Here is a 27,337-nt window from a genome sequence, read left to right on the forward strand (position 1 = left end):
TGGACACAGTAAGTTATGTCATCTACTGGACATCTAGTTCAAGATGTCTGAAAGGCAGTTGGAGGTACAAGTCTAGAGGTCAGCAGATAAGTTAGAGATGGATAAATAGATTTAAAAATCATTAGCATAGAGATGATACTTAAATCCATGGGAGCTGATGAGATTGCCAAGTGAAGTAGGGTAGAGGGAAAAGAGGACCCAGGACAGAAGTAGGATGCCTATGTTAGTGGCCACGACCTGGATGAAGATTCAGCAAAGGCGAGTGAGAAGGAGTGGTCTGTTAGGTACGATGATAAACAGGAGAGAGTGAGGTCCTGGAAACTTAGAGAGATGATTAAGGAGAAGAAGATGATCAACAGCATCAAAGACTTGAGAGAGGTTACAAAGAATGAGGATTGAGAAAAAGCAATCCGATTTGGCATTAGTGACTTTGGAGAAAGCAGCTTTGGTTGAACAATGAGGTTAGAAGCCAGACTGTAGAAATCTAATTAGAGAGTGAGAGGAGAGGAAGTGAAGACACATTGTAGACAGGTTTCTCAAGGAGTTTAGTCACAAAAGACAGAAGCAATATGGTTAGATTGCAGACATGGAAGGATGAAATGAGGATTTTTTTTTAAATGGGAGAGACATAGTCATATTTGTAAAAGGGTAGCAGCTAAAAGAAAGGGAGATATTGAAGGTAAGTGAGAGAATGGATGATGAATGAGGGGGCAATCTGCTGGAGGAGATGGGATGGAATGCAGTTGCTTTTGCAGGTAGAGGAGTTTGCCTTGGCAAGAAATAGGGCCATTTTTGTGTGTGAGATAGATGGAGGAGGAGTGGTAGAAGGCATCCCAATGATGAGAGGAGGCAGAGGGGAGAAGAGGGAACTCTCTTGGTTAATGGCCTCATTTTTTTTTCCAGTAAAATATGAGGTAAGGTTCTCAGTTGAGAGAGTGGGAGGAGAGGAGTCCCTGAGAGCTTTACTTCCTTGATTTGTAGAGGTAGCATGATTTGTAGAGGTCATGTGAGCAGGCAATGTGAAAAGGAATGTTAGAAGAGTGAAGAGTTTTGTTAAAAAGCCTGGGCATTGTCAACTCAGCAAAGTCAAATATATATACTTCTTCTCTCTGTCCTGGCAGAAATCCGAGTACCCAGTTCATAGCCTCTGTTTTCCATGTTCACCTATACCAATAAACAAAAAAGGAGCACCGGATTCAACCCAAAAGATAAATGCTTTGAGTCTGAACTCCAGAGTCTCTATTTTTTAACCCCAGCAGTGAGAGCCCTATGGAGAACTTATTAGCAATGATGTCCATATAAGAAGTTAGGGGATGGGATAGCCTTTGGGGACCCTTCAATTGCTTAGAACATGCAATTTCATCAGATGTAGACAACTACCTGTGTGTCTCTCATTGCTTAATGACTTAGGATGCCCATCTCAAGTAACTAAAGTTGTGATACTTGAATGTATAGGGATTTGGTCAAGGAAACTATAACAAAAAGTGGATGTGTAGCTTGCAAGGGACCTACAAAGGCCCAACAGATTGTTCTTCCATCATTGGAAAAAAAGATGAGAATCTAGGGAAAAATACTACACTTCCCTGTATCACTTCTCTCATATAGAGGAAAGAATGAAAATTGATGGCTCTGAGCAAGCATTGGTTTTCCAGTTTTTATTTCACCTCTGTGTTCACAAAGAGATTGTTATATCATGATGGAGAGAAAGATTTCCAGGATAAAACTGGGGAAAGTTCAAATGGAACGGGAAGGTATATTAAAAAAAATTGGGGGGCAGCTAGGTGGTGCAGTGGATAAAGCACCAGCCCTGGATTCAGGAGGACCTGAGTTCAAATATGGCCTCAGACACTTGACACTTACTAGCTGTGTGACCCTGGGCAAGTCAATTAATCCTCATTGTCTCACAAAAAAAATTTTATGTCATGAAGTCAGCAAGGGCCACTAACATCTTATTTCTACCCATAAGGCATTCACAATTGTTACTGTATAATTTCTTAACTATTGAGTTTGGAGAACTCATATGAGACTGAGAAAAAGCGACTAATAATTCTAGTAGGAGGCAGTGTGCTATGATGGATAGAGAACCAGCCTTGGACTCGGGAAGACCCAGGTTTGAATCTAGCCTCTGACACATACTGTCCATATTACCCTGGGCAAGTCATTTAACCTTTCAGTGCTTCAGGAAACTAAGATTAACCATGAAATTGCAGAACACTTGCTCATCTGCAGTGGTGAAGTAGATTTCCTCAGTGGGATTTCTTTTCATGCATGAAATCATTAAATCCATGCAAAATGAAGTTCAATGTCAATACTTGAGATTATAGTAGAAAAGATCAGCAAACCATCATTTTATGGCTATACATACACATGCAAATATACATGTATGCATACATATATGCATACACACACACACACACACACATATATATATATATAGACACACACGCACACATACACAATATAATACATACATACAGATAATAGAGAAAGCCAGACTTGAAGTCTGGGTTCAAGTTCCAACTCTGATACATAGTGGCTGTATGACCTTGGGCAAGTCACTTAGCTTCTTAGGACTTTATTGTTGTTCAGTTATTTCAATCACGTCCAGCTCTTCATGGCCCTGTTTGAGGGCAAAGATACTGGAGTGGTTTGTCATTTCCTCTTTAGCTCATTTTATAGATGAGGAAACTGAAGCAAGCAGGGTTAAGTGATTTGCCCAGGGTCACATAGCTAGTGAATGTCTGAGGTCATATTTGAACTCAGGTCTTCCTAACTCTAGGATCAGTGCTTTCTCCATTATGCCACCTAGCTGCTCTTTAGGGCTTTAAGCAACTCCCTAAGACTTTAGGTGGTAGAGAACATACCAACTTGCTTTGGTAGAGAGAGTTTGCTCCCTTGGGAGTTCTCTGTACAAATCACAGATCCATTCCCTATCCCCATCTCCAGACATACCCAATGCCTTAGATAACTCATCAAGGTTTTTGTAAAAAGCTAATTGTTTTGGGGGCAGCTAGGTGGCGCAGTGGATAAAGCACCGGCCCTAGATTCAGGAGTACCTGAGTTCAAATCTGGCCTCAGACACTTGACAGTTACTAGCTGTATGACCCTGGGCAAGTCACTTAACCCCCATTGCCCCACAAAAAAACCAAAAACCAAACCAAAACCAAAACCAAAATGCAAAAAAACCCCCAAAACAAAAGCTAATTGTTTGACCAACTTAATTTCCTTCTAGCAAAAGGACCTAAGTCATAGATAATATGAAGGAGTCTGAATAGGTGAGGGCAAGTCAAAGAGTATAGGAAAACTTTGGCTTAAGAAGCAGGGAAAATTGGGTCCGTGCTATGAATCTCCCACCCATGGGTGCCATTGGGCTGCTGTGAGTCCTCCAAAATAGGTAATATGGCTCCTTATGCTCTTGTTCAGATGAATGTAAACAGATTAGTAAGCCTTTGAGAAGAGAAATAGTAAGGATAGCTAGCACTTATTATTTATTTAGTTTGAGCTATTTTAAAAAAGTTATTAGGAACAGTGCAAAGAGATGGCATCTATAAGCTTCAAAAACATTTGAAAAAAAACCACATTTGAAATTAGAATTAGAGAGCACTGATCTATACCATACAATACTATTGTTAGGGGAGTTCATAGGGGCATAGAGGATAACAACCAGCATCTCAGGACTAACAATGTTGTATTCTCCTGGGGCTAGTTATGGCCCTAAAGATAGGCTCACAGACATAGAGCCACAAGGAAACTTAGAGATCATCGAGCACAACCTCACCATTTTACAGATGAGAAAACCGAGGACTACAGAGGTGGGGTCCAAGACCACACAAGGTGTAAGCATCAGAGACAGGATTTAAACTCGGGTCCTCTGAATCAGTGTTCTTTCCATAGAACCACTTTTCTGTTTAATATACTACAATTTAATACAAAATGACCCCATTAATGAAAGCAAGAGAAGTCTTAATAAATTCTTAGACGACACTAAGTTAATACCTTATATGCTTGAACCTTCCACATGAAAAAACCTTACACATTCTAGCTTTGTTATCAAGGTCAAATCACTTAACAGCTCAGTGCTGCCATGAAACTTTCAGATTGTAAATTACAGGTGGGCTAGTGCTTGGATCAGTGGAGAGAGATTTTATACCGAGTGTCTCCCCAGTGAAATCACAGTTCTGGACTAATAATACTTGTTATTATTATGAAAGGAGGATTCACAGTGACCTCAATAAACTACAGCAATGTTTCATGAAAAACTTTTTATGAATAAAGCTGAATGGAGGCAAAGAGCAGATTCTAAGTTATAGACAATTTACCTCACTATTGAATGGCAAGGGGAGCCAGGGAGGGAGAGGAAGTGGGTCTGAACAAGTATTGTCAAAGATAAAAATGGTCTGGAAACATTGAGGTGATTGAAGAATATTTCACTTCCTGTCTATGCATCTGGTATGTGGATCTGGCCATCAGTGACTGTAAGGTGAATGTGAGTCAGGTGCTAAGAAAGCTGATACATTTCTATACCTGAAATGGAATGTCTGCGTCTCAGATGGATCATAAGGCATGAGAGTGAGGAAGTAATTTTTTGTTTTTGCTTGAAATCATTCATGACCTTATTAGAGTGCTATGTTTAAATTTTAAAGGAGAGCAGGAGGAGAAACTATTGATGGAATATTTATGGAAGTAGATTTGTTTAGTTTAGAACACAGAAAGTTAAAGGGGCTAACTACATTTAATTATATATGTATGTGTATGTGTATATATGTAAACTCTTATGAGGGGAATGTGAAAGTGTCTTACTCTTGTTCAAAATGGCAGAAAGGAGGGTTTTGTAGATAAGAAAAAACACCATCCTAACCATGAGGGTGATTAATCATTAGGACAGGGGCAGCTAGGTGGTGCAGTGGATAGAGCACCGGCCCTGGAGTCAGGAGTACCTGAGTTCAAATCCGGCCTCAGACACTTAACACTTACTAGCTGTGTGACCCTGGGCAAGTCACTTAACCCCAATTGCCTCACTAAAAAAAAATAAAAATCATTAGGACAGAATATAAGTGTAATTGTGAAAACTACCCCTGAAAAACTTTTAAAACAACCTCGAAATATATATGTGCATGTGTATACATATGGATATATGTATGTATACACATACATACATATAATGTGTACATATGCATATATTTGTGACCAGATCTATTGATTTTTTTACAGATAATAAGACCTTACTGTTAAGAATGCTCTACAAATCTTGCTTTCACACACACACACACACACACACACACACACATTATTTAATTTACTCTTCATAATAACCCTTTGGGACTGCAGAGCAGGTAATTCCATCCTCATTTTGCTGATGAGTTAGGTGACTGTGGTCTAGAGAGTTTAAGGGTCCTGCCTAAAGTCACATCATCTGTAAGTGATAAAGCCTGGACCCAAATGATTTTTTTCTCATTCTCCTCCCATGCCACGATGCTGTTACTCCCGTGAATCTACATATTGTTAAAAATAGATCGACAGGATGTTGGATTGGGGACAGGTTTTTCTCTCTTTGTTATTCTTTCATTCAACAGCTATAACCACAGTTACTAGTGCAAGCTAAAACAGCCCTACCGGTATTGGAGAGGGAGACACACATAGAAATGACTTGTACCGAACACCAGCCACAATAACCACTAGATGGCCCTCAAGTTCTATGTCTCCTTTTATTTCTATCCTAAGACCCATGGAAGTACAGTTCAAGTGGAAGTGTTCCAGGCTGTTTCCCAGCCCCATTAAGTCTCCTGTAGGGAGGGAGAGGCCTCTGCAATCTGACAGGCCCACCAGCTGGTTGCTCCAAGTCCCCGAGGGCTAAAAACCTCCTGAAATAGCCTTCAGCTAAGCCATCACTGTCACAGCGAGATGTGACATTTCGGAAGCATGTCATTGCCCAGGACGTCAACCTTGGGAGACAGACCCTGTATCTCACACTGATGTGCTCAATCATCATGTTCTGTTGCAAGCTCATTATCTGATTTTTTTTTTTGGCCCAGTCAAATAACCCAACCCTTTTTTGAATAGATTTCCAACTTTCAAAAACAAGTATTGAGTAAGAGTCTCTACTCCATGGATTCTCCTGGTAGTGTCTGGGGCTAGGCAGAGAGATCAGGAGGGTCTGGTTGCCACTAGGTTAGATATTTTGATACCACTCGATGCTAAGGGTAAGCTTGGCCATAGATGCTCTCCTCAAGAATTAAGGATCAGGACATAGGCCCAAACTATAAAAGACTACTTGATCTAAGCTCTTCATTTTAAGGAGAAAGTCACTGAATTCCAGAGAGATTTTCCCCAGTCATGCAGGTAGTAAGAAGCAGAGTCAGGTTTTGAATCCAAGTAGTCTGACTCCAAATGGAGTACTTTTACCACCAGACTACCCTGCCTTCCAGGCATCCAACTACCATTTCATCCCGGGGTCAGGTCTGTTCATTTGATTAATGTTCCCCTTTTCTATTCTCCTTACAGATTAAGGGTCCTGAAAACCGTATATCAAGCTCTTAAGGTTCACTCAATCTTGGAAATGTATTAGGAAGTCCAAAGATGAAGTGACCTTTCCTTCCTTTCATAAGTTTATTGGCAGAAGGTAAAATGGTAGCTCTGCCTTATCTATTCCTGGATTCTGTGGTCCAGCCAGGCTTGCCCTCTGTTAAACTAGACAATGCCTAGGCCACGGATGGCTGCATTCTCATTATATGTTGGCTTGATAGGAGAAGCCTCGAATATTCTTTCCCTACTCCCATTCTCACATGTTAGCTTTGCTAGATCCAGGTCAGATTGTAGTGTCTGTATCATTTTGAACACACTGTATTGGTATACCTTATATTGGTGGAGTTGGGGTAAGGGAGGAGAAGCAATTCTGCAGACTAACAGAATGAGCCCTGAAACTTGGGTGAGAGGACTTGTGTCCTCTGGATCCATGAGATCTGCTACCTTTATGACTTTGGGTAAGTTGCTTCAGTTTTTTTTTTAATCTGTAAAATGAGGGTGGGTGACTAGATGGTACAATGGATAGAGTGCTGGGTTTGGAGTTAGGAAGACATGAGTTCAAATCTGGCCTCAGATACTTACTAACTGTGACCCTGGACAAGTCACTTCACCCTGTTTGCTTCAGTTTCCTCATTTGTTAAATGAACCAGAAAAGGAAATGGCAAACCCCTCCAGTATCGTTGGCAAGAAAACCCCAAATAGGGTCGCAAAGAATTGGACACAACTGAAATGACCAAATGACAACAAAAATCAGGATGTTGAACTACAGATGATAATGAAAGCTCTTTCTATGTCTGAATCCTATGGCCCATTTATTCCCCACAGAGGAAAGTAGAGTGTGGTTCCCTATAGGCAGAGATCAGGTCTTTTATTCCTTTATTATTCCCCATAGCCCATAGGACAATGAACTGAATACAGTGCTTAATAAATACTTACAAACTGATCCAAATGAATAGGTGGGCTTGTTGTTCTTCAGTCCTGTATGACTCTTTATGTCACCATTTGGGGTTTTCTTGGCAAAGATACTAAGTGGTTTGCCATTTCCTTCCCCAGCTCATTTTACAGATGAGGAAACTGAGGCAAACATTATTAGGTGACTTACCCAGGGTCACACAACTAGTAAGTGTTTGAAGTTGGATTTAAACTCATGAAGATGAGTCTTCCCAACTCCAGGCCTGGCACTCTATCCAATGTGCAGTAATGCATATCACCTGAAGGGGTCACTCTCAAAGGCCATTATTCTTTGGGGGGAAATGGGTTCAAGGATGCAATTCCATCTCTTTTTTCCCCTGCCATCTTGCATGGTTGTTTTTATTTTATTTTTCCATTAAAAACCATTTATTTTCTCTCTTTTACCTCCTCCTCATAAAGGAAAAAGAAAAGCAAAAACCGTGTAACAATTGTGCACAGTCAAGTAAAATGAATTCCCTCATTGTCCTTGCCCAAAAATGTAAATTCTGTTCCAACAAACACTTAACAAGGCCCACTCTATGCCAAGAACTGTGCTAAGTGCGGGGGATCCACGGATGACAGTCACCGACCCCTAAGAGTTTATTTGGATTTACAAGAATAAGTAGAAAACAGGGTAGAGTGTGATGCTTCAGCTTGTATCAGACACATCTAGCACACCTAACCCATGCTTTGCACAGCCTTTGGTATGATAACTGCAAAGGAAAGATCCAGACAAAATATAGTAGGAATATAGAAGAAGGAAGGTAACACTGTCAACTTGGGGTACACTGGGAGAACAAGAAAGGCTTCATAGAAGAGGGGGACCTGAGCCATGTGAAAGAAGGAGAATGGTGCAAGCCTCTGCAAATGTGGTGAGGCTGCAGATAGCACTTCCTGTTTGAAGATCTCATTGTCCAATGTGGTGGGATGTAGAATGTAAAAAAATGAGTAATGTAGACTAAGCCTGGAGAGGTAAGCAGGTACCAGACTGACATGTCTGGGCTGGTAATTCAGTTGGTATGACATGATGCTAGTGAAGTCAATGTGTCCCAATTTTGATTCTTATGAGTCACTTTGGCTTCACAAAGATAGGAATTATTTCACAGACTATACAACTGAATCCATCCAGGTCTCTCGTGAATGTGCACCATTAATCACTGAAGAATAGATTTGCAAAGTTGGGAGGGAGCTCAGTTATCATCTAATTCCATCCATGCATGAAAAAGAATCTATTCCCCCCCACCCCAACTGCAACTTATTTGACAAATGATCATCCAGCCTAAGCTTGAAAACATGAAAAACTCCAGTGAGGGAGAAGTTCCAAACCAGCTAGGAAGACAGATCCTATTGTGGATTGCCTTCTTAGCAAGCATTTTCTTATATAAAGTCTATATTTGTTTCTTTTCAACTTTCATCCATTGTTCCTCTTTCTGCTTTCTCCCCATTTTCCTGCTGATATTTCTCTTTAATGTGTTAAACACCCCTAGTTTCTTTGATTAATCCTCACATGGAATAGACGAAAAAGCCTTTTGCCTCCTTAGCCATTTTCTTCTGGACTGTGAATTTGCATGTGCCCAGCATGTAAACTAGTGTTCTGGCCACACCACTCCATACCTGCAGACTATGTAGCAGCTACAGCCATATTTTGTTGTCTATGGTTCTTGCTCTTCATCTAAGAAATTATCTGAAGCCTCAGCTAACCATGGAAGTAGCTGAAGAACAGCTAGAATGCTCAACCTATCTATTACTGGCCTTCCTTGATTGATGTGTTTCCATGTGCTCTTATCAGGAGTTTTCTATCAATTTTGTAAGCAGGGGGATTTCTGGGTTTATCATACCGCATGGGATTGGCAGCACTGACAAGCTAGTCAGGTTTTTTATGTGAAGAGACATCCCATTTGCCAAGGGTTACCTACAAATAATGTAAAAAATACCTGCCTGGTATCCAAGAGAAGGAAATGTCCTAATACCTTAATTTAGGTTCTCTTGTCAAAGGGTTGCCTCTCTGGGTGTATATATTATTCATCCAGCATTAATAAGACACACTGTTTAAGTTGTTTTCTTCAGTAGCAGTGATGAATTTGCACTGAAGAGTCCACAGTTTTTCACTTGGTCTTCCATATGACTAGATTATATGCCTAACATAAAGGCATGATGTAGGGATGGGGACTTCCAGTTATCTATTTGTAGCCCCAGAGATTGGCATTATAATCCTTCCTTCCTTCCCTGTTAGGTCTCTTTCTGCCAAAACAGAGTATCTAATAACTTCTCAATTTATTTTATTTATTTTTTTTTGCGGGGCAATGGGAGTTGACTTGCCCAGGGTCACACAACTAGCAAGTGTCAAGTGTCTGGGGCCAGATTTGAACTCAGGTCCTCCTGAATCCAGGGCCAGTGCTCTATCCACTGTGCCACCTAGCTGCCCCCTCAATTTATTTTGATTATAACTTCATCCTTCAAGATGTGGAGGCCCCAACAAGGCAAAATGCTATTCTGGGTTCTGATTCTCACCAACAGGGAGTAACTAGTTGCCAAAGTAGAAATGATATGAAGCTTAGAAAGAAGTGCCCACTCCCTCTCAGAGTTTGTGAAAGAGGACAGAAAACTAGGCATAGTTTGATATGTGTTCTAGACTTTAAGAGAGTAAATTTCAAGGGGTTCAGAGGATGAATACAGAGGATTCTATGGAATGAAATTCTACAGAATAAGTCAGGCCTGGAGACATAGAAAATACTGAGAACCAAACACAAAATAATTGCATTGGGGAGAAAAAATGGTTGTTGTCTAAAGGACATGATAGGGCTACATAGTAAACTCACCAAATAACTTGATTTTTAAAAAGGATACATATAGAACAGAGGTTCTTAACCTTTTTTTGTGTCAAGGATCCTCTTGGCAGCATGGTGAACCTGTGGGGTCCTTTTCAGAATAATGTTTTTAAATGCATAAAATAAAATACACAGGCTTTCAAAGGAAACCAAAGATACATGAAAATGATATAATTTTTTCCAGCCAAGTTCAATCCCCTTTTCTGCCCAAACCCACAAAGGGTCTACAGACCCCTGATAAAGATGATGGAAAGTAAGGGTACATTACCAAGAATGAGTAACAAATATGTGGCATGATCTTTTAAGAAGGGTGTCAGCAGTGTTAAAAGTCAGAGAAACAGAGAATGGAAAAGAAAGCCAAGGGCAACAGCAATATTTCTGTTGTTATTATTATTGTTGTTGTTTTCATAATATTAGTTATTCTTGGGGAGAGAGAAAGATCAAAGAAGGGATAAGATTGCTGCGTGGGTTAGATAACACAATAATAACTGGGAACAGAGGGAAGGAAGAGATGCTTAATTCTTAATTTACTCTTGTTTACATAGGAGTCTGACTAGAAAGAATATAACAATATTGACCAGTGAAGAGCTGATTCCCAAGATAGTAAGGGAATATTAAGTTAGCATTAACTACCATATCTCTCTTCTTGGCAGAGTGATCGAGTGCTTGCTGGCTAAGGTAGTTTCTGGGTTCTTTTGGTCTCATTGTGGTGGTTGATTTATATTGGTTAGATACAGTGTGTTGTTGTAGACAACAGGACAGACTTGAGAGTTAGGGAAGACCTATGTTCAAATCCTATTTCTGACACATTCAGAAATAGTTACATGACCGTGGGCAGGTCACTTAGACTCTCAACATTCCAGACAATTTAATAAGACCATAACTTACAGATGAATTGCTGATCTGTATCATTAGAGGAAATTTCCACAAAGAGAATTAGTTTTGCACACTAATGACCTCAAGGGTCCATACTCCCAAAAAAGTGTTATTGTTTGTTTTTTAAATCCACTTCCCATTTTGTGGCATAAATAGCTTATTTAAATGGGCCTAGTTGGAGTTGTTTTAACTCAACATCATAACTGTACATTTTATTCTTCTAATTTGGTATTGATTCTGATCCTTGCTTTAATAAGTCAATGGCTTCATTTATTATTCTTTATATAATTACATGTATATTATATGGCATAGATGTATGAGAAGATATGGAGAGAAGGTGTGAGAGAACAAGTTAGGGAGCCACATACACTGAGCACCATACCTCCCTATCCCTTATTTAACACTGCATAGTGTAAAAGTCCTGCACTTTCTTGTAGGGCTCCTCATAATTAACCTGTTGATAGCAATATTTTCCTGACTCAGTTTTAAGTTTCTTGAAGGCAGGGATCCTCCCTTACCCTAGATGTCCTACAACATTTATCATGGTGTAGAGCACCTAGCAAAAATTGGTAAATATTTTTTGATTGCTAAGTGCCTACATATATATATATATATATATATATATATGTATGTATGTATGTGTGTAAACATATATATGTATATGTATATTTATTTATAAACAAAGGCTTAGATCCAATAGATTATGAAACAGTTTTAAAGAATAATAGTTTTTTTAAAGTACTCAAGTATTTTAAGCCTTCTCCCTTAGTATTCTCACTTAATCCTCAGAATTTAAATACCAGCTCTATGCTGATGAAAATCTCCATGGAGAGGCAGCTAGGTGGCACAGTGGATAGAGCACTGGCCCTGGATTCAGGAGGACCTGAGTTCAAATCTGGCCTCAGACACTTAACACTTACTAGTTATGTGACCCTGGGCAAATCACTTATCCCCAAATGCCCTGCAAAAAAAAAAATGTACATTCAGAGCAAACCTCTCTTCTCTTCTGAGTTCCAGAACCTTATCTCCAACAGGTCATTTCTCTCTGTATATTCCACCAGTTCTATAAAGTCAATATGTTCAAAATGAAGCATTATCTTTCCTTCTAAATCTGCTCTCAATATGGAACTCATTATTTTTGCCAGTGGCACCACCTTTCATCTAGTCTCCCATTGGAAATCTTACTGCTATTGTTGTCTCTTCCCTCTCATCTCTCACATGTAATCAGTCAGGAGGCAAGAATAGTCTACATGACACAAAAGGTACCTTTGCCTGAATTAGTGGCAGAGTTGGACTAGAAAGTCCCCATTCTGAATGGTCTTCACTAGAGTTCTGTGTGATCAGCAAAGGGAGAGAGAAGTAGGTGCCAGCCCATCTTGTTATTCCTCCCTCTCTAAACATCAAGAAGATTGGGAGAAAAGAAGTTATAATTTAGTGGAATGAGTTTTAAGTGAAGAGCCATGGGAAGCAGTACATCCCTGTCTCGTTGCTGGTTATTAAGTGATGTTAGCTAGAGGACTTTACCTCCCTCCACCTCAGGACTCTTGTGAAGAGCAAAGGAGCCATGATCTGAAATAAATGTACTATTCTAGGTCATGGTGGATAAAGTCTTATGAATTCCAACTTCTCAACATCTTTTGCAATTGTCCCCATGTCCACCACCCTCCTGGAGTTCCTCATTACCACCTAACTAGTCTATTGCAAAAGCTCCCTAATAAGTCTTCATGTCTGAGCTCTCTTCCCCTCTTTAACATGTCTTTTATGCCAGTGATACCAAACTCAAATAGAGACAAATTCTTGTGGGCTGCCTACTGACTTGGAAAACCACTATTGTATTTTATTTTTATTTCTTTTGTTAAATATTCATTTTTAATCTGGTTCAGGCACCACTTGGGAGTTTTGCAGACTGTTTGAGCCCTGGGGGCAGGTTATTTTTTAATTTTTAAATTTTTTTGCAGGGCAATGGGGGTTAAGTGACTTGCCCAGGGTCACACAGCTAGTAAGTGTCAAGTGTCTGAGGCCGGATTTGAACTCAGGTCCTCCTGAATGCAGGGCTGGTGCTTTATCCACTGCGCCACCTAGCTGCCCCACTCAAGCAGGTTATTTTACTCTTGGCCTTTGGGAAACATTTGAGCACCAATATAATCAATCAACAAGCACTTATTGAACACCTGCTATGTGCCAGGTACTAAGTATATAAAGAAGAACTATTCCTGCTGTCAAGGAGGGTATTCTATAATGGGGAAAACATGTACACGTATAAGTATATGCATATATTTTATATATTGTGTATATTTTAATACAGAATGTATATGAAATAAATACAAGATAATTTTTGAGGGAAAGCACTAGCAGCTAAGGGGATCAGGAAAGGTGTCATGAACCAGGTGGAGTTTGAGCTGAACTTTGAAGGAAAATTGGGATTCTGAGAGGTGGAAGATGGAATGTTGCTTGTAAGAAACAGCAAAACCCATTTAGCTGTACTGTAGAGTTTATGCAAGGAAATAAGATTATATAAAAAGTATAATAAGACTAGAAAGGCAGGTTGGAATAAGACCATGAAAGGCTTTCAGTGCCAAACAGAGGTGTTTATCCTTGATCCTCATAGCAACAGGGAGCCATGGGAACTTTTGGAGCTGGGAATGACATGGTCAGACAACTTTAGAAATAACCCTTGGCAGCAGTGTGGAGAATGGACTGGCAGTCATAATCTTTCAGTCTAGTTGTCATTTTCCCCCAAACATGGCAGGCGTGCATAATTGGAGAATTTCTCGAAGGTATCCTATCCAGGAATACAACTTTAGTTGGAGTGCTACTTTCACGTTTGATGAAGAAAGAGAAGACTATTCAGAAGACTTCATGGCATAAAGCTAGGAAAGTTAGATTGAAAAGCCTGAGCCCTGGTGCCAGGGCCCCGTTTTAAACAGAAGACAGTTTAGAAATAGACATATCAGTTCTTATGTGTTTTGTTCCCTCGTGGTGCTATTTTATATAAATATGGAGTAAAGGGGTGTCATGTATTTCTAATTCTAAGCTTTTATAGTATGCTTTGCAGTCTCAGGTTCTGCCAAAATTTAAAGCTATTGAAAATGATAGGAGACAAAATTGAACATTATTCTGACTCTTTAAGAGGCAGGAACTTTGAAAATGCTTTCTCTCATTCTATTTATCAAAGGGAAAGAATCTCAGCAGGACACCACCCAGAGCACCCTCACATAGGTAGCATGGAACTCTTTGTAAATTCTGTTATTTGTCAGTTGTTTCTCTTGGCCTTTCTCTAGCCAAATTAATGAGAATGAATTTAACAAGAGGGAACACAGATGAATTAACTCCAGCCTTCCTGATTACATTTGAGGAGAGGATTCCAAAGGCATGCAGGGGAAAGCATGGCAGTCGACCAGACAGTTATGCATGGATATGACTTCTGCCCTGAAGTCAAATTTAAATAAGGATTCCTGCCTCATGAATCAGTTTGGGGGCTGTAGGATCCTTCTGGCAAAGCAAACTTGGGAAAAAAGCCCAAAGATTATATAAGAGGCAAGAGCAGAGATAGTGGTAGTCATCCCATAATCAATAGAATAGGGGAAATGATGGTGATGGAAAAGCAACAAGGGTATGAAGGGACAATTTGATGATCAAAGTTAGGTTATATGGTTATCTAAAGGAACTCTATTTGCTGAACTACCCAAGAAAGAATTCCAAAAAGTATTCATTATAAACAGATAATGAAAGAAAACAAACAAAAGGAAGCTGGAATCAAGGATGGGGGGAAGTAAAAGAGAGGGGACATACAGCTCTAGGCATCATGAAGAAGTCCGGAGGAGCGCAGTGGTGGAAAAGAAAGAGTTGGCTGGTCTAGACACCCAACTTATATACAAGTTTCTGGGAAGCTCCAATTCTTATTAGAGAGAGGGAGAGAGGGACCCCATGGGCAGGAGGTACTGATGAGATGTGAGTTCCAGGCCTGAACTGACAGTGTTGTCATTCCATTTTCTACAACTTACTCTAGTAAAGATATTCTCAGGGTAAAATAATACCTGGTGGGTAAGTTTTCATTAGACTGTGAGTTCCTTGAGAACAGGGAAGGATTTTTGCCTTTCTTTGTATCCCCAGTGCTTAGCATAGGGTTTAGCACATAGTAGGCTCTTAATAAATGCTGACTGAGTAGTCAGAAATGATTTTTAACAATGGGAAGGAGGGTGGCTAGCTTATTTCTTCCTCTCCATTTCCTAGAACTGCTTTCATTCCTGTTCCTGAGATGATCAGGAATAGCTCAGCCATGTCTCAGAACAACCCCTTCACAAAATGATGAAAACCAGAAAAGATTTTTACCATCTCAGTCCCTAGTCCTTGGGGCCTTACACATAGTAGGCACTTGATGACAATTTGCTGAACTGGCCCAAGGGAACCAACTGCCTCGTGGATTTCTGTTGCTCACGAGTGCCAGTCACAGATCCTGTTCCATCCAGTGTGGTAGTTAGCAGCTATTTATATTTGACAGCCAGGCCTCTTCTCAGATGAGGTTATCTGGAGCTGGCCCACTGATTCCAACTGAGACTGCCTGATAAGCATATTTACTGTGGACAATTTCCTGCATCTTTACGTTCATAATGTCCCTTTATCTAGCAGTAAGACCAAAAGGGGAAAAAAAAGGAGGATTTTTTTTTCCAGCTGTTAGACCGACTATGCAATGAAGGATTTGAGTTTATGTAAATTATGATTATGCAAATTATAGTCACATTTCAGTAAATTAGGCTGGTACAGAGACACGCTGGCAGTAAAATATGAAAAAACAGTTGAGTTTAATGGTTGTGGTGGTGTTAGTGGGTCAATTTGTAACATGTAGGGGGCAAAGCTTCCATTTGGGGGGGGCAGAGATCGATTCACCAAATGCAGAGAGTCCCTTTTTGTAGGGTGTGGGGGTAAGGTAAGTAGGGGGTTTCAGATTCTATAGTCTATGTATATATAGTTAACAGGTTGGGTATAGATAATGCTTGAGGGGTAAGGGCTAAAAGGACAGTATTTGTTTAGGTTCTAGATTACTGTACCCCAATTAAGGACTAGAGAAACAGATTTTAGTAGACTGTCCAGAAAAATATATGGCAGAGCTTTGTATAAAAATCCCCCTTTAGAGCACCTTAGAAGGAAATCTATTTTTAGGAAAAAGTAGGTGGGAGGAGAGCGGGCCAGAGAATTCCTGTGGTTTTTACCTCAAGGAGTCCTTGGGCATCAGAAAAACCCATGAAGCTACGGAAACAGGGGGAGGCAAAAATCCAAAAGACCCCAAATACCATTTGCTGATGATTACCCTAGAGCAAAGGTGGAACAATCATATGACAGTGGGTACTTTGTGGATTGGTAGTGGACCCTTACTCTGTCAGCCCAGGCACTAATGGACTATAGGGTAGCCTAGTAACAATGGCTAGACCTGATTTAGAAGTGAGCTACTGAGAAAAGCAAGGGTTTATCATTCAACATACTGACCTATTTTGAAACCAATTAAAAAAATAACTTTTGAAGCATTTTGTTTTGACTCCACAATCATTTCCCAAGTACCTTCCCTTAAAAAATAAACAAAAAGGGGCAGCTAGGTGGCGCAGTGGATAAAGTACTGGCCTTGGGTTCAGGAGGACCTGTGTGTATATTTATATATAGTTATTATTATTATTGTTATTTTGTCCCACTTTACTATGTTTTCAGGTATAATGACACATACACATATATATCGTCAACACACATACATTTTTCCTATCTATGTATCTTAACCATTTCTATGGCATCATATACATTTATTACATGTACTTTCTATTAACAAATACAAAATACCCCAGTCGGACAAAAGGTTAAAAGAAAAATCTAAGTACAAATTGGTTTCCTAGTCATTAAACTAACTGTTACTAAAACTGTTACTCTTAATATTTTTCTTCCACCTTTAGGCTTCTGGTATTGTCTGTTCCAACTTGTATTCAGAAGTTTTTTGGAATATTGATGCCTTCACATCTCTTTGCTACTTACAGTGCACATTAAATGTTCCAATGCTCTAATTTCTCTTTGTCTAAGCTGCTTCTCTAGCCAGCTGTAGTTTGAAACCTCTACATCTTCCCTCTCTTTTTTCTCTGTTGTCTGAGTGATCTGAGATGCCTTTTAAAAGGAATTCACTTAACATAAGTATACTCTAGCTATTTCTAAATTACGTGCTCAGAGCCTCTCTTTCAAGAAGGAATGAATCTTTCGTTTTATCATCAGATTTCTTAAAGGGGACAGAACCAAGACAATGGAAAATATTCAAAGTGATAGCTCCTACTTCCTTATAATAACAGACATGACCCCCCCTCAATTTCGATTTCTCCCTTCTTCCCATCTAATCATTTTGACAATTGTTCTGTAAACAAACAGTCTAAGAAGCCACAGGTTTGTAGCCATGGAACATTTGTTTTATTTGTTTTATGGCCGTCTGAGAGAAATTTAGATCTGCCTTAGCATTGTGTGTGTAGAATATTCACAGGCTCTGTAATTGATAACCTGCATGTTGAGGACAGTTGAAGTATCCAAGCAGTGTGTATGTGTGTGTGTGTGTGTGTGTGTGAGAGAGATTTTTCAGTTTGTAGAAACAAAAGCCCCTTCCCTACTTCATAAATCATTACTAGCAATTACATTTCTTTTATGTTGAAGCTGCCTACATAAAACAGACAAGAAAACAAATTATTTCACATGTATTCCAGAAGGTGTCCATGCCAAAAATAGAAAAAGAAACAAATTCAGGCAAATATGCCATGGAAAGACAGTGAGGGAGAATAAGACTGGGTGTTCCTAGGAAAAACTTGACCTGCTAGACTTCCTTCCTTCCACTTGTTTGCATTTATAAACTGCAAGCATCTTCTCATTTTAGAATTCAACAGAAAAGAGAGTTGGATTTGGCTGCAAAATCCCCTACCCATATATATTTTTAAATGTAATTTACCAAAATCAGGCTGCCCTAAAGACAGAAAACCATAATCCATAGTAATCAGAGTGAGTTTACAACACAGGATAAAGCTTTTCTGAAATGGTGTTTAAGAACTCTGAGTAAAATAAATAGAAGAGTCTTCCAGGGCATTTTTCCCTTTAAAAAAATAAGAAAGAAAAACACCCCTCCTCCCATGCATATTATATCAAGGTCATTTTCCTTATCACTCATATTGTAACAGATTAAGCCTCCAAACCAGAGTTCTTTGACATTACAGGTTAAAACTTAATGAAATGTGTTTCACTAGTGTCCTTAGATTAACTCACTTAAGAGCCCAAGATACCCATTTTTTTTCCTTATATGGTAAATGAGTTCCCTGTCAGTGATAAGGAGAAGCTCAAGGGCTTCAAACCTCTCAGGAGTAACTGCCAACTACTTCTACTACAAGTCATTCCATCTTCCAGCACTGTCTGTTTTTTTGTTTGTTTTTGTGGGGCAATGGGGGTTAAGTGACTTGTCCAGCTAGTAAGTGTCAAGTGTCTGAGGCTGGATTTGAACTCAGGTCCTCCTGAATCCAGAGCTGGTGCTTTATCTACTGTGCCACCTAGCTGCCCCCTCCCAGCACTATTTCTGGAAGTCACTCCTTCCTCACTTCCATCTCTTGGAAACACTGACTTCCTTCAAAAGCACAGCTCAGGTGCTCTCTCCTTCAAGAGGCCTTTCTTAATTTCCCTACTGATTAATTCCCTCTACCTGTTAAAGTTGCTTGATATTAGTATCTATAAACTTTGTATTTATCGGTAAACATGTTGTATCTTCCCCTGCTCCCACTTTCTACTCCTTAGTAGAATGTGAGCTCCTTTAGGGTAGGGACTGTTTTGCTTTTGTCTTGAATGTTAAGTACCTAGAATGTTACCCTGTACATAGTAGGGGCTTAAAATTGTTTGTTGAATCAAATTGAATAGAATTAAACTGGACCAGTTGGCTGCTAAAGTTGCTTCAAACTCCAGAGTTTCTAGCCAGAGCTCCTATAGTTGCCTTCTGATACTAGTCTCGGGCAGATTGGCTATATCATTTTTAAGCACTGCGATAATTCCAGAGCTGGCTGAAAAGAATTGGATTTAGCTCTATTATTTTAAAAATACCCTTCTGGAAAATGGTCATTATACCTGAAGACATATTAAAGTGGGGCAAGATAACGACAATGATAATAGCTACATTTATTGTGCTTTAAAGTTTGCAAAGTGCTTTACATATGTTAGCATATTTGATCCTCATTACAATCTGGAGAAGTAGGTGCTATTATCTGCATTTTACAGATGAGGAAACTGAGGTGGTGGTGCTGTTCAGTCATTTCTGCATGTCCAACTCTTTGTGATCCCTTTTGGGGTTTTCTTGGCAAAGATACTGGAGTGGTTTGCCATTTCCTTCTCCAAGGAAACTGAGGTAGACAGAAGTTAAGTGACCTGACCAGGGTCACACAATTAGTATGTGTCAGAGGCAGAATTTGAATTCAGGTCTCTCTTACTACAAGTCCAATAACTGTCCACTGGGCAACCTAGCTGCCCAATAATTATTTCTTTTTAAAAAATTTTTTTTTTTTTTTAGTGAGGCAATTGGGGTTAAGTGACTTGCCCAGGGTCACACAGCTAGTTAAGTGTTAAGTGTCTGAGGCCGGATTTGAACTCAGGTACTCCTGACTCCAGGGCTGGTGCTCTATCCACTGCGCCATTTAGCTGCCCCCCAATAATTATTTCTAGTGATGCAATTCCAACACTTACCACAATGAGGGCAACAACAGACAGTGTATAGTAAGTTGAATCTCTCAGGAGACACCAAGAAGATAGAGCCACAACCTATAAGAGAAAGAGATAAATATTATGTAAGACTAATAGATGAGGCAGACTTTTAAAATTTAAACACAATTAACGTGTAACATTTCTACCAGACCTAATCAATTCATAACTCTTTTGCAGTTTTAAAGGGTGGGTGAGGGGGAGCGAGAAGGGAGAGAACTTGGAACTGAAAATAAAAATTGAATTAAAAGAAACTCTCTGCAATCTGAAAAAAAAAAAAGTCTACTAGCTATTAAATAAAGTGCTCTACTAGGTATTATGAGGAATACAAAAAAAGTATAAGATGTGGACATTCCCTTCAAGGAACGGACACATTTAGCTGAAGACACATGAATGATAAACACAATCGGTAAACCACACAAGAGTAGAGAGTTAAATGTTAAATCGAGTGAGACAGAATATGATTGGCCTACGGCTTCAGAAAAGGGGAAGATCTATGAGGGTGTGGCATGGTCAGAGAAGGTTTATGGAGGAGATGAGAACTGAGAAGACCTGTAATTTCACTTATATGGGCACTCCCTTCATAGATGCAGATAGCAACCTGTTCTAGCCTTAGTAGACAGTCTTTTTGAGTTTTTGAAACGTATTAGAGAACATCCTCTGGAGGTTTGTTCTTTGTTTTTGAGTGATGAATCTCTCAGAACTCAGCCACTGAATGACAGGTACACTGTTCATTTCTGGACAGTCCTTAAAATCTTTCTAGCTTGGTAGTATTGGATTTGGAGTCATAATACTTGGGTTTGAAGCTTGCCTCTGACACTGGGCAACACTAAGTCAATCTGGTCCTCAGTTTTCTTATCTCCAAAATGAGAGACTTTTAAACTATGATCTCATGACACAGTTAGCATCATCATCATCTCCATACCATGATGAAACACAAGAAAAAGACTCTAGTGGATGGGGACTGGATATATACTCTCTATATATCATCTCCATAAATATTCATTGGGAAGGGATGGGGGAAGCTTTTAATTTTACTTCCATTTGGGCAGAGCAGGCCAGTTTGTGTAAATTTCTGGCAGAGCTGGGTGATTTGAATTGTCTAATTGAAAGAACACTGATTGGATTGAGAAACAGGAGACAGGTGTTCTGGATCTGGCTTTGTCATTAATTAATTATGTGTTTTTGGTCATTTTATCTCTTTGGGTGTCAGTCAATTAGCATTTCTTTGATTTCTTTTTTTTTTTTTTTAGTGAGGCAATTGGGGTTAAGTGACTTGCCCAGGGTCACACAGCTAGTAAGTGTTAAGTGTCTGAGGTCTGATTTGAACTCAGGTACTCCTGACTCCAGGGCTGGTGCTCTATCTACTGTGCCACCTAGCTGCCCCCCAGCCCCCTCTGTCCTTTATACAAAATTTAGTGTCTATCTTCACTAATCTGAGAGGGGATACTCCCATAATGTGATTGCTTTTATGTAATTTCCAGAGGGGAAAAAAAAATCCCTACCTTCACTCCCTTGTTAGAGCCCTTTTCAAACTGTAGGTTAATCCACAGGCCACCAGGCAAATGAACAATTGCCCTTAAGAGTATTCTGACTCTGGTATCTGAGTATTTGTGGGGTAAGTGAAAAAGGGGATGGTAAATATCAGCTTCTACCAGGCTACAGCAAGATTCTGTAATCAACCAACCAACAAGCATTTATTTATCAAATGCTGTGTCTAAGCACTGTCCTAAGTGCTGAGGACACCAATTCAAAGACAACAATCCCTGTTCTTAAGGGGCTCACATTCTATAACAAAGTATTAGATTTGGTATCAGGAGACATGGGTTTGAATTCTTCCTTTGATTCTACTAGATGTTTGACTAGGGTCAAGTTATTTAGTCTGTACACCACACTATCCTCGTTTGTAAAATGCTGTATTAAATTTGTGTATCAAAATTTGTAAAATGGTAATTGCAACTAAAGTGTTTTATAAATCTTAACGTCTATGGAAATGCAAATGAGGTTGTTGTCTATCTCCAGTCTCCTTATTGTGAACTAAATAAGGGTGAACTGTAGGAGCTTGGGAGCAGCAAATTGGAAAGCCCATTTTCTTCATCTTCCTTCCTCAATTCTCCCACCCATCCTGGGTTGCAATGCAAAGTACAGCTTGAAAAGTGGGTCAATGTTCCTGATTACTCTGATAGTTCATGGAGACCAGAGCCAGCACAGGCTTTCTGGATTCAAATAATGTGAAAGGCACAGCTGAAATAGAAACATAAATGAATAATTAGGTTAATGCCTTTCCATTAATGGGTACTTCCATTTGCTTTGTAGATAAGGGAGGTATTTTCTGTTGCTAATTTTACCTGACTTCTTTTCTTATTCATGACCATATGTCACTGATAAAAAGGATTTGAGGAGGAAGTAGGATGAAACAGAAAATGGGCTGGACTTGGAGGCTGAGGGACTGGATTTCTAACCATGCATCTGATACTTACAAGCTGGGTGACCATGGGTAATTTATATCTATGAGCCTCAATTTCCTCTTGTGTAAAAGAGGATAATAATACCTGAAATTCCTACCCCACCAGGTTTTGTGTGGATTGAGTAATAATGTAGTTCCTTATAAACTTTCAAGGGCTATACTGGGTGTCCCAAAAGTCTTAGCATAACTGTTCTAAGACTTTTGGGACACCCTTTATAAATGTCAGTGGCTATTATTTTCAAGGAGGAGAATAAAATCACAGAAGTAATGCTTGGGCCAAGTATAAAACACCCTTTAGAATGAAATAGTTTCCTTTTATTTTAAATTCTTTGAGGATAGGGTCTTTGTCTCTCTGTCATTGGTTTGTAGTAGTTGAAAGACATTTGGTAAATACCTATCCAGTGTGTTCAAGCTGTCATAGAGGGATAGTGATAGGGAAGGGTTTAAGCACCTTGGGAAAAACATCACAGATCCTTGAAATATTGAAATTTCTGAATTAAATACTGAATAATTAAACAAGTTAGAAAAAAAATCACACCCAAACCAGAGTGTGGTGGGAAAAGCACTGGATTTGAAGTCAGAGGACTTGGGTATGAATCCAGACATTGCTATTCACTATCAGTGTGACCTCTGACAAGTTCCTTAATTTCTCTGGACCTTATTGGGGAAAAATCAGGAGAGGGTGTCAATTATTTATCTCATTTATAAAATAAAGGAGATGGACTAGATGACCTCTTATGACCATTTACACAAAGGTCAGAAACATTTTAGCTCATCAGGGAAAAGGTAGAATCCCATGGACTAATATTCTCCAGGGGAAGTTGGCCCAAGGGGAATGGAAAGTTCTTAAGAATGAAATTCAGAAGTCAGAGAGACAATGTGGATGAGAAAGACACAGACTTGTTCTGCTTGCCTCCAAAGGGAAGAACTGGGAGGAATAAGTGAATCTTGCAAAGAGGCAGAATTAAAGTTGATGTGAAAAAAAGTAAAAGAAAATAGCCAGAAGTAGAAAGACTCTGCCTTGGGAAGGTAGTGAGTGGGTTCCCCTGCACTGGGAAGGTCTTTAAACAAAGGCTGGATGGAAACTTGTTGGGTATGTTTTAGAGAGGATTCTTGTTCAGATAAAGGTTGGAGTAGATGGTCTTTGAAGTATCCTCTGATTCTGAATGGTTCTATGCTTCTGGGAGTAGATGGCCTCTAAAATTCCATCCAGCTTCAAATCTAGAATCCTATTTTTTTAAGGGATCCATTTTTCCTTCTTTTTCTATTTATTTTATTTTTGGATACCATAAATCTTAAAAAATAACAAACATTTTTATTTAAAATTTTGAGTTACAAATTTCTATCCCTTCTTCCCTTCCTTCTCCCCCTTCTTCCTAAGGCAGTAAGCAATCATAATATAGGTTATACATGTGCAATTATGTAAAACATTACCATATTAGTCATTTTGTATAAGAAGACTTGAATAAAAGAAAAAAATGAAAGAAAGTGAAAAATAGCATGCTTTAATCTGTGTTCAATCAATATCAGTTCTTTCTTTGGAGGTGGATAGTATACTTCATCATTAGTCCTTTGGGATTGTCTTGGATCATTGTATTGCTGAGAATAGTTAAGCCATTCACAGTTCTTTATGAAACAATATTGCTGTCACTGTGCACAACATTCTTCTGGTTCTGCTCACTTCACTATGCTTTAGTTCATATAAGTCTTTCCAGGCTTTTCTGAAATCATCCTAATTATAATTTCTTTTGGCACAATAATATTCCATCAAAATCATATACCACAGGTTGTTTAGCCATTCCCCAACTGATGGGCATTCCTTTGATTTCCAATTCTTAGCCACCACAAAAAGAGCTGCTGTAAATATTTTTGTACGAATAGGTCTTTTTTCTCTTTTTTGGATGTCTTTGGGATGTAAACCTAGCAGTCTGATATCATTGATCTTAAAAAGAATCAAAAGAAAGTAGAACACAAATTTCCTACTTGGAATTATTAGATTGAGAAGTATACTTCAAAGTTATAATCAGATTTGTGGAGTATAGCATTTCTTTCTCTCTCCCTGTCTCTGTCTGTCTCTCTCCCTCCCTACCAAATATCACATTTCCCATTCCCCCCCCTCCAATTCTCTGTCTATTTCTTCTACATTTCAGAAATTCATGCCATAGACATAGTAGGTCATTAATAGGTGCTGGTTTAATTGAACTGAACAGAAGGACCTCATTAAAAGTTACACATAGTTCTTGAAAGGTAAGGCTGTGAAAGACACAACAACTTTGGAAAAAACCAGAGGGGCTTAAATAGGTTAAGTAAAAACTGAAAACTGAGGATCTATTACTGTATGGCCTGAACTGTGCTCCAGAAAGATACATTCCAAGCAAGGAGAGGAAACAAAAATGAGCTAGCTATATCAATCAGTTAGCATGTTGGGACACCTGAGAGGCAGCATGGCAGAGTGGATAGACAGTTAGAATGTAAACCCAGGTCTTCCTGGCTCCAAGGCTATGTCTGACAAATAATAGCTCTGCAACCCTAGGCTAATTACTAAATATATAAGTGCTTGAGGCAATGCTCTAAGATTGCCAATTGTTAGGCAGAAGTTTCTCATTAGAAGAAACTGGACCCCTAAATTCTCTCCCAGGTCATCTCCCCTGCTCTAGCTATTTTCTTTTCATTTCCCCTTTGTGGCCTAATTCAACTACAAATTTATACTACACAACCTCAACTGGGTCCTCACTGTTGTTAGGTATTCCTACTATACCTCCCTTATCAACTTACTATCCCCAATCTCCATAGAGGTTCTTCCAAAACTTTTCATCTCTTTTCAAATTTCCCATGGGTCCCGCTAACTAAACCCTTTAACTGAGGTCCTTGCCTTATATTTTACAGAAAAAATTGAGAACATTTGCTGTGAATTCATCCTCCTTTCTTCCTCATCTCATCACTCAGATGCTTGTGTCACTATTTCCTCCTTCACCCCATCTCACATGATGAGGTGGTCTTACTCCCTACTAAGACTAACTCCTCTACCTGTTCAAGTGCTTTGATCTCTTCCATCAGAGAAGATATACCCTCTGCCATTGCCATTTTGTCATTTATTTTCTATCTTCTTCTGTCTACTGGCTTATTCCCTACAGCCTACAAACATGCCCATGTCTCCCTCATCCTGAAAAAAACCCCAACCTTTCACTTCATCCTTCCATCCCCATTAATTATTGCCTTATATCTTTTCTGTCCTTTGTAGCTAAACTCCTTGAGAAGACTATAATCATCTATAATCAGTGTCTCCATTTTCTTTCCTCCCACTCCCTTCACCCCTTACAATCTGGCTTTCAACCTTATCATTCCACTGAAACTGCTCTCTCCAAAGTTATCAATTATCTTAGTTGTCAAATCCAATGGCCTTTTCTCAATCCTCATTCTCCTTGGCCTCTCTGCGGTTTTTGACACTGTTGTTCACTCTTCCTAGATATTCTCTTCTTTCTAGGTTTTTGGGATCCCCCACCCCCGTACTCCTCCTACCTAAAAGATGGCTCTTTCCCAGTCTCATTTGCTGGATCATCATCCAGATCACACCTTCTAACCATAGGTTAAGGTTTTGTCCTGGACTTTCTTCTCTATTCTTTCTATACTATTTCACTTAATGATCTCATAAGTTCTCATGAATTTAATTACTATGACAATGTTGACAATTATCAAATGTACCTATCCTGCCCAATTTCTCTGCTGACCTCCAGTCTCACATCTTCAACTGCCTTTAAGACATCTCAGACTGGATTTCCAGTATGTATTGTAAACTAAACATGTCCAAAAGAGAATTCATTCATTCTTTCCTCCTAATCCCCCCCCCCACCTCCTTACTTTCCCTATTACTGTAGTGGGCAAGAGCAGTCTCCTAGTCCTTCAGCCTTGAAACCTAGGAGTTATCTTTGAGTCCTCACTATCTCTCTCTCTTTTTTTTAAAATTTAAAAAAATTGTTAGTGAGGCAATTGGGATTAAGTGACTTGCCCAGGGTCACACAACTAGTAAGTGTTGAATGTCTGAGGCTGGATTTGAACTCAGGGCCGGTGCTCTATCCACTGTGCCACCTAGCTGCTCCCCTCACTCTTAACCACCATATAAAATTGATTGCCTAGACTTATTGATTTCACTTTTTAAAATTTCTTGAATATTCCTCTTCTCCTCTGACACTGCTGCCGCTCTGGTGTAGGCTCTCATCACCTCACATGTAAACTATTGCAATAGTCTGCTGCTTTGTCTGCCTCCTCAAATCTCTTTCCTCTCCAATCTATGCTTTTCCTAAAGCACAGGTCTGACCTACTCAATAAAATCCAATGACTCCCTATTGTCTCCCAGATCAAATACAAATGTTCTGTATGGCATTCAAAGCCCATCATAATTTAAACCAATTCTACCTTTCTAGTCTTTTTACACAGTCCCCAACATGCACTCTTTGATCCAATGGTGTTAGCTTTCTGACTGTTCCCCAAACAAGACACTCAATCTTGTATTCTGGGCATTTTCTCTGGCTGCCTCCCATGACTGTAATGTGTTCCCTCCTCAACTCCACCTATTGACTTCCTTCTATTCCTTTAAGTCCCAATTAAATCTCATCTTAAAGGGGAACCTTTCCCAACACCTCTTAAGTCTGCCTTCCCTCTGTTAATTATATCCTGTATATGGTTTACTTTGTATATATTTCTTTACATGTTGTCTCCCCTGTTGGATTGTATGCTCCTTGAGGACAGAGACTTTCTTTTATCTCTTTTTTTGCTATCTCCAGTGCTTAACACAGTTCCTGGCACAGAGTAGGTGCTTAATAAATGTTTATTGATTGGTAGTATTTTTTGGTAGGAGGTGACTAGACCTATACTAAATCACAAGTCCATCTCTCCATTCTTCCACTCTTCCCTGCTAAATATGTTCTGTGCTGGGTATACAAGATAAGAAATT

The 27,337-nt window shown here is 39.4% G+C and overlaps 1 protein-coding gene across 2 annotated transcripts in view; it reads right to left on the minus strand.

Annotated features, from left to right (window-relative positions):
• The window catches only part of SLC24A3 (solute carrier family 24 member 3), a 759,832-nt gene that overhangs the window by 85,193 nt on the left and 647,302 nt on the right, over positions 1–27,337 (minus strand). For both annotated transcript variants that reach the window (XM_043982389.1, XM_043982388.1), the window contains exon 7: positions 19,905–19,979. In XM_043982389.1, coding sequence (XP_043838324.1) covers positions 19,905–19,979 — 75 coding nt within the window. The remainder of the gene's footprint in view (positions 1–19,904; positions 19,980–27,337) is intronic.

This window comes from Dromiciops gliroides, chromosome 2 (assembly GCF_019393635.1).
Source record: "Dromiciops gliroides isolate mDroGli1 chromosome 2, mDroGli1.pri, whole genome shotgun sequence".
Classification (NCBI taxonomy): Eukaryota; Metazoa; Chordata; class Mammalia; order Microbiotheria; family Microbiotheriidae; genus Dromiciops; species Dromiciops gliroides.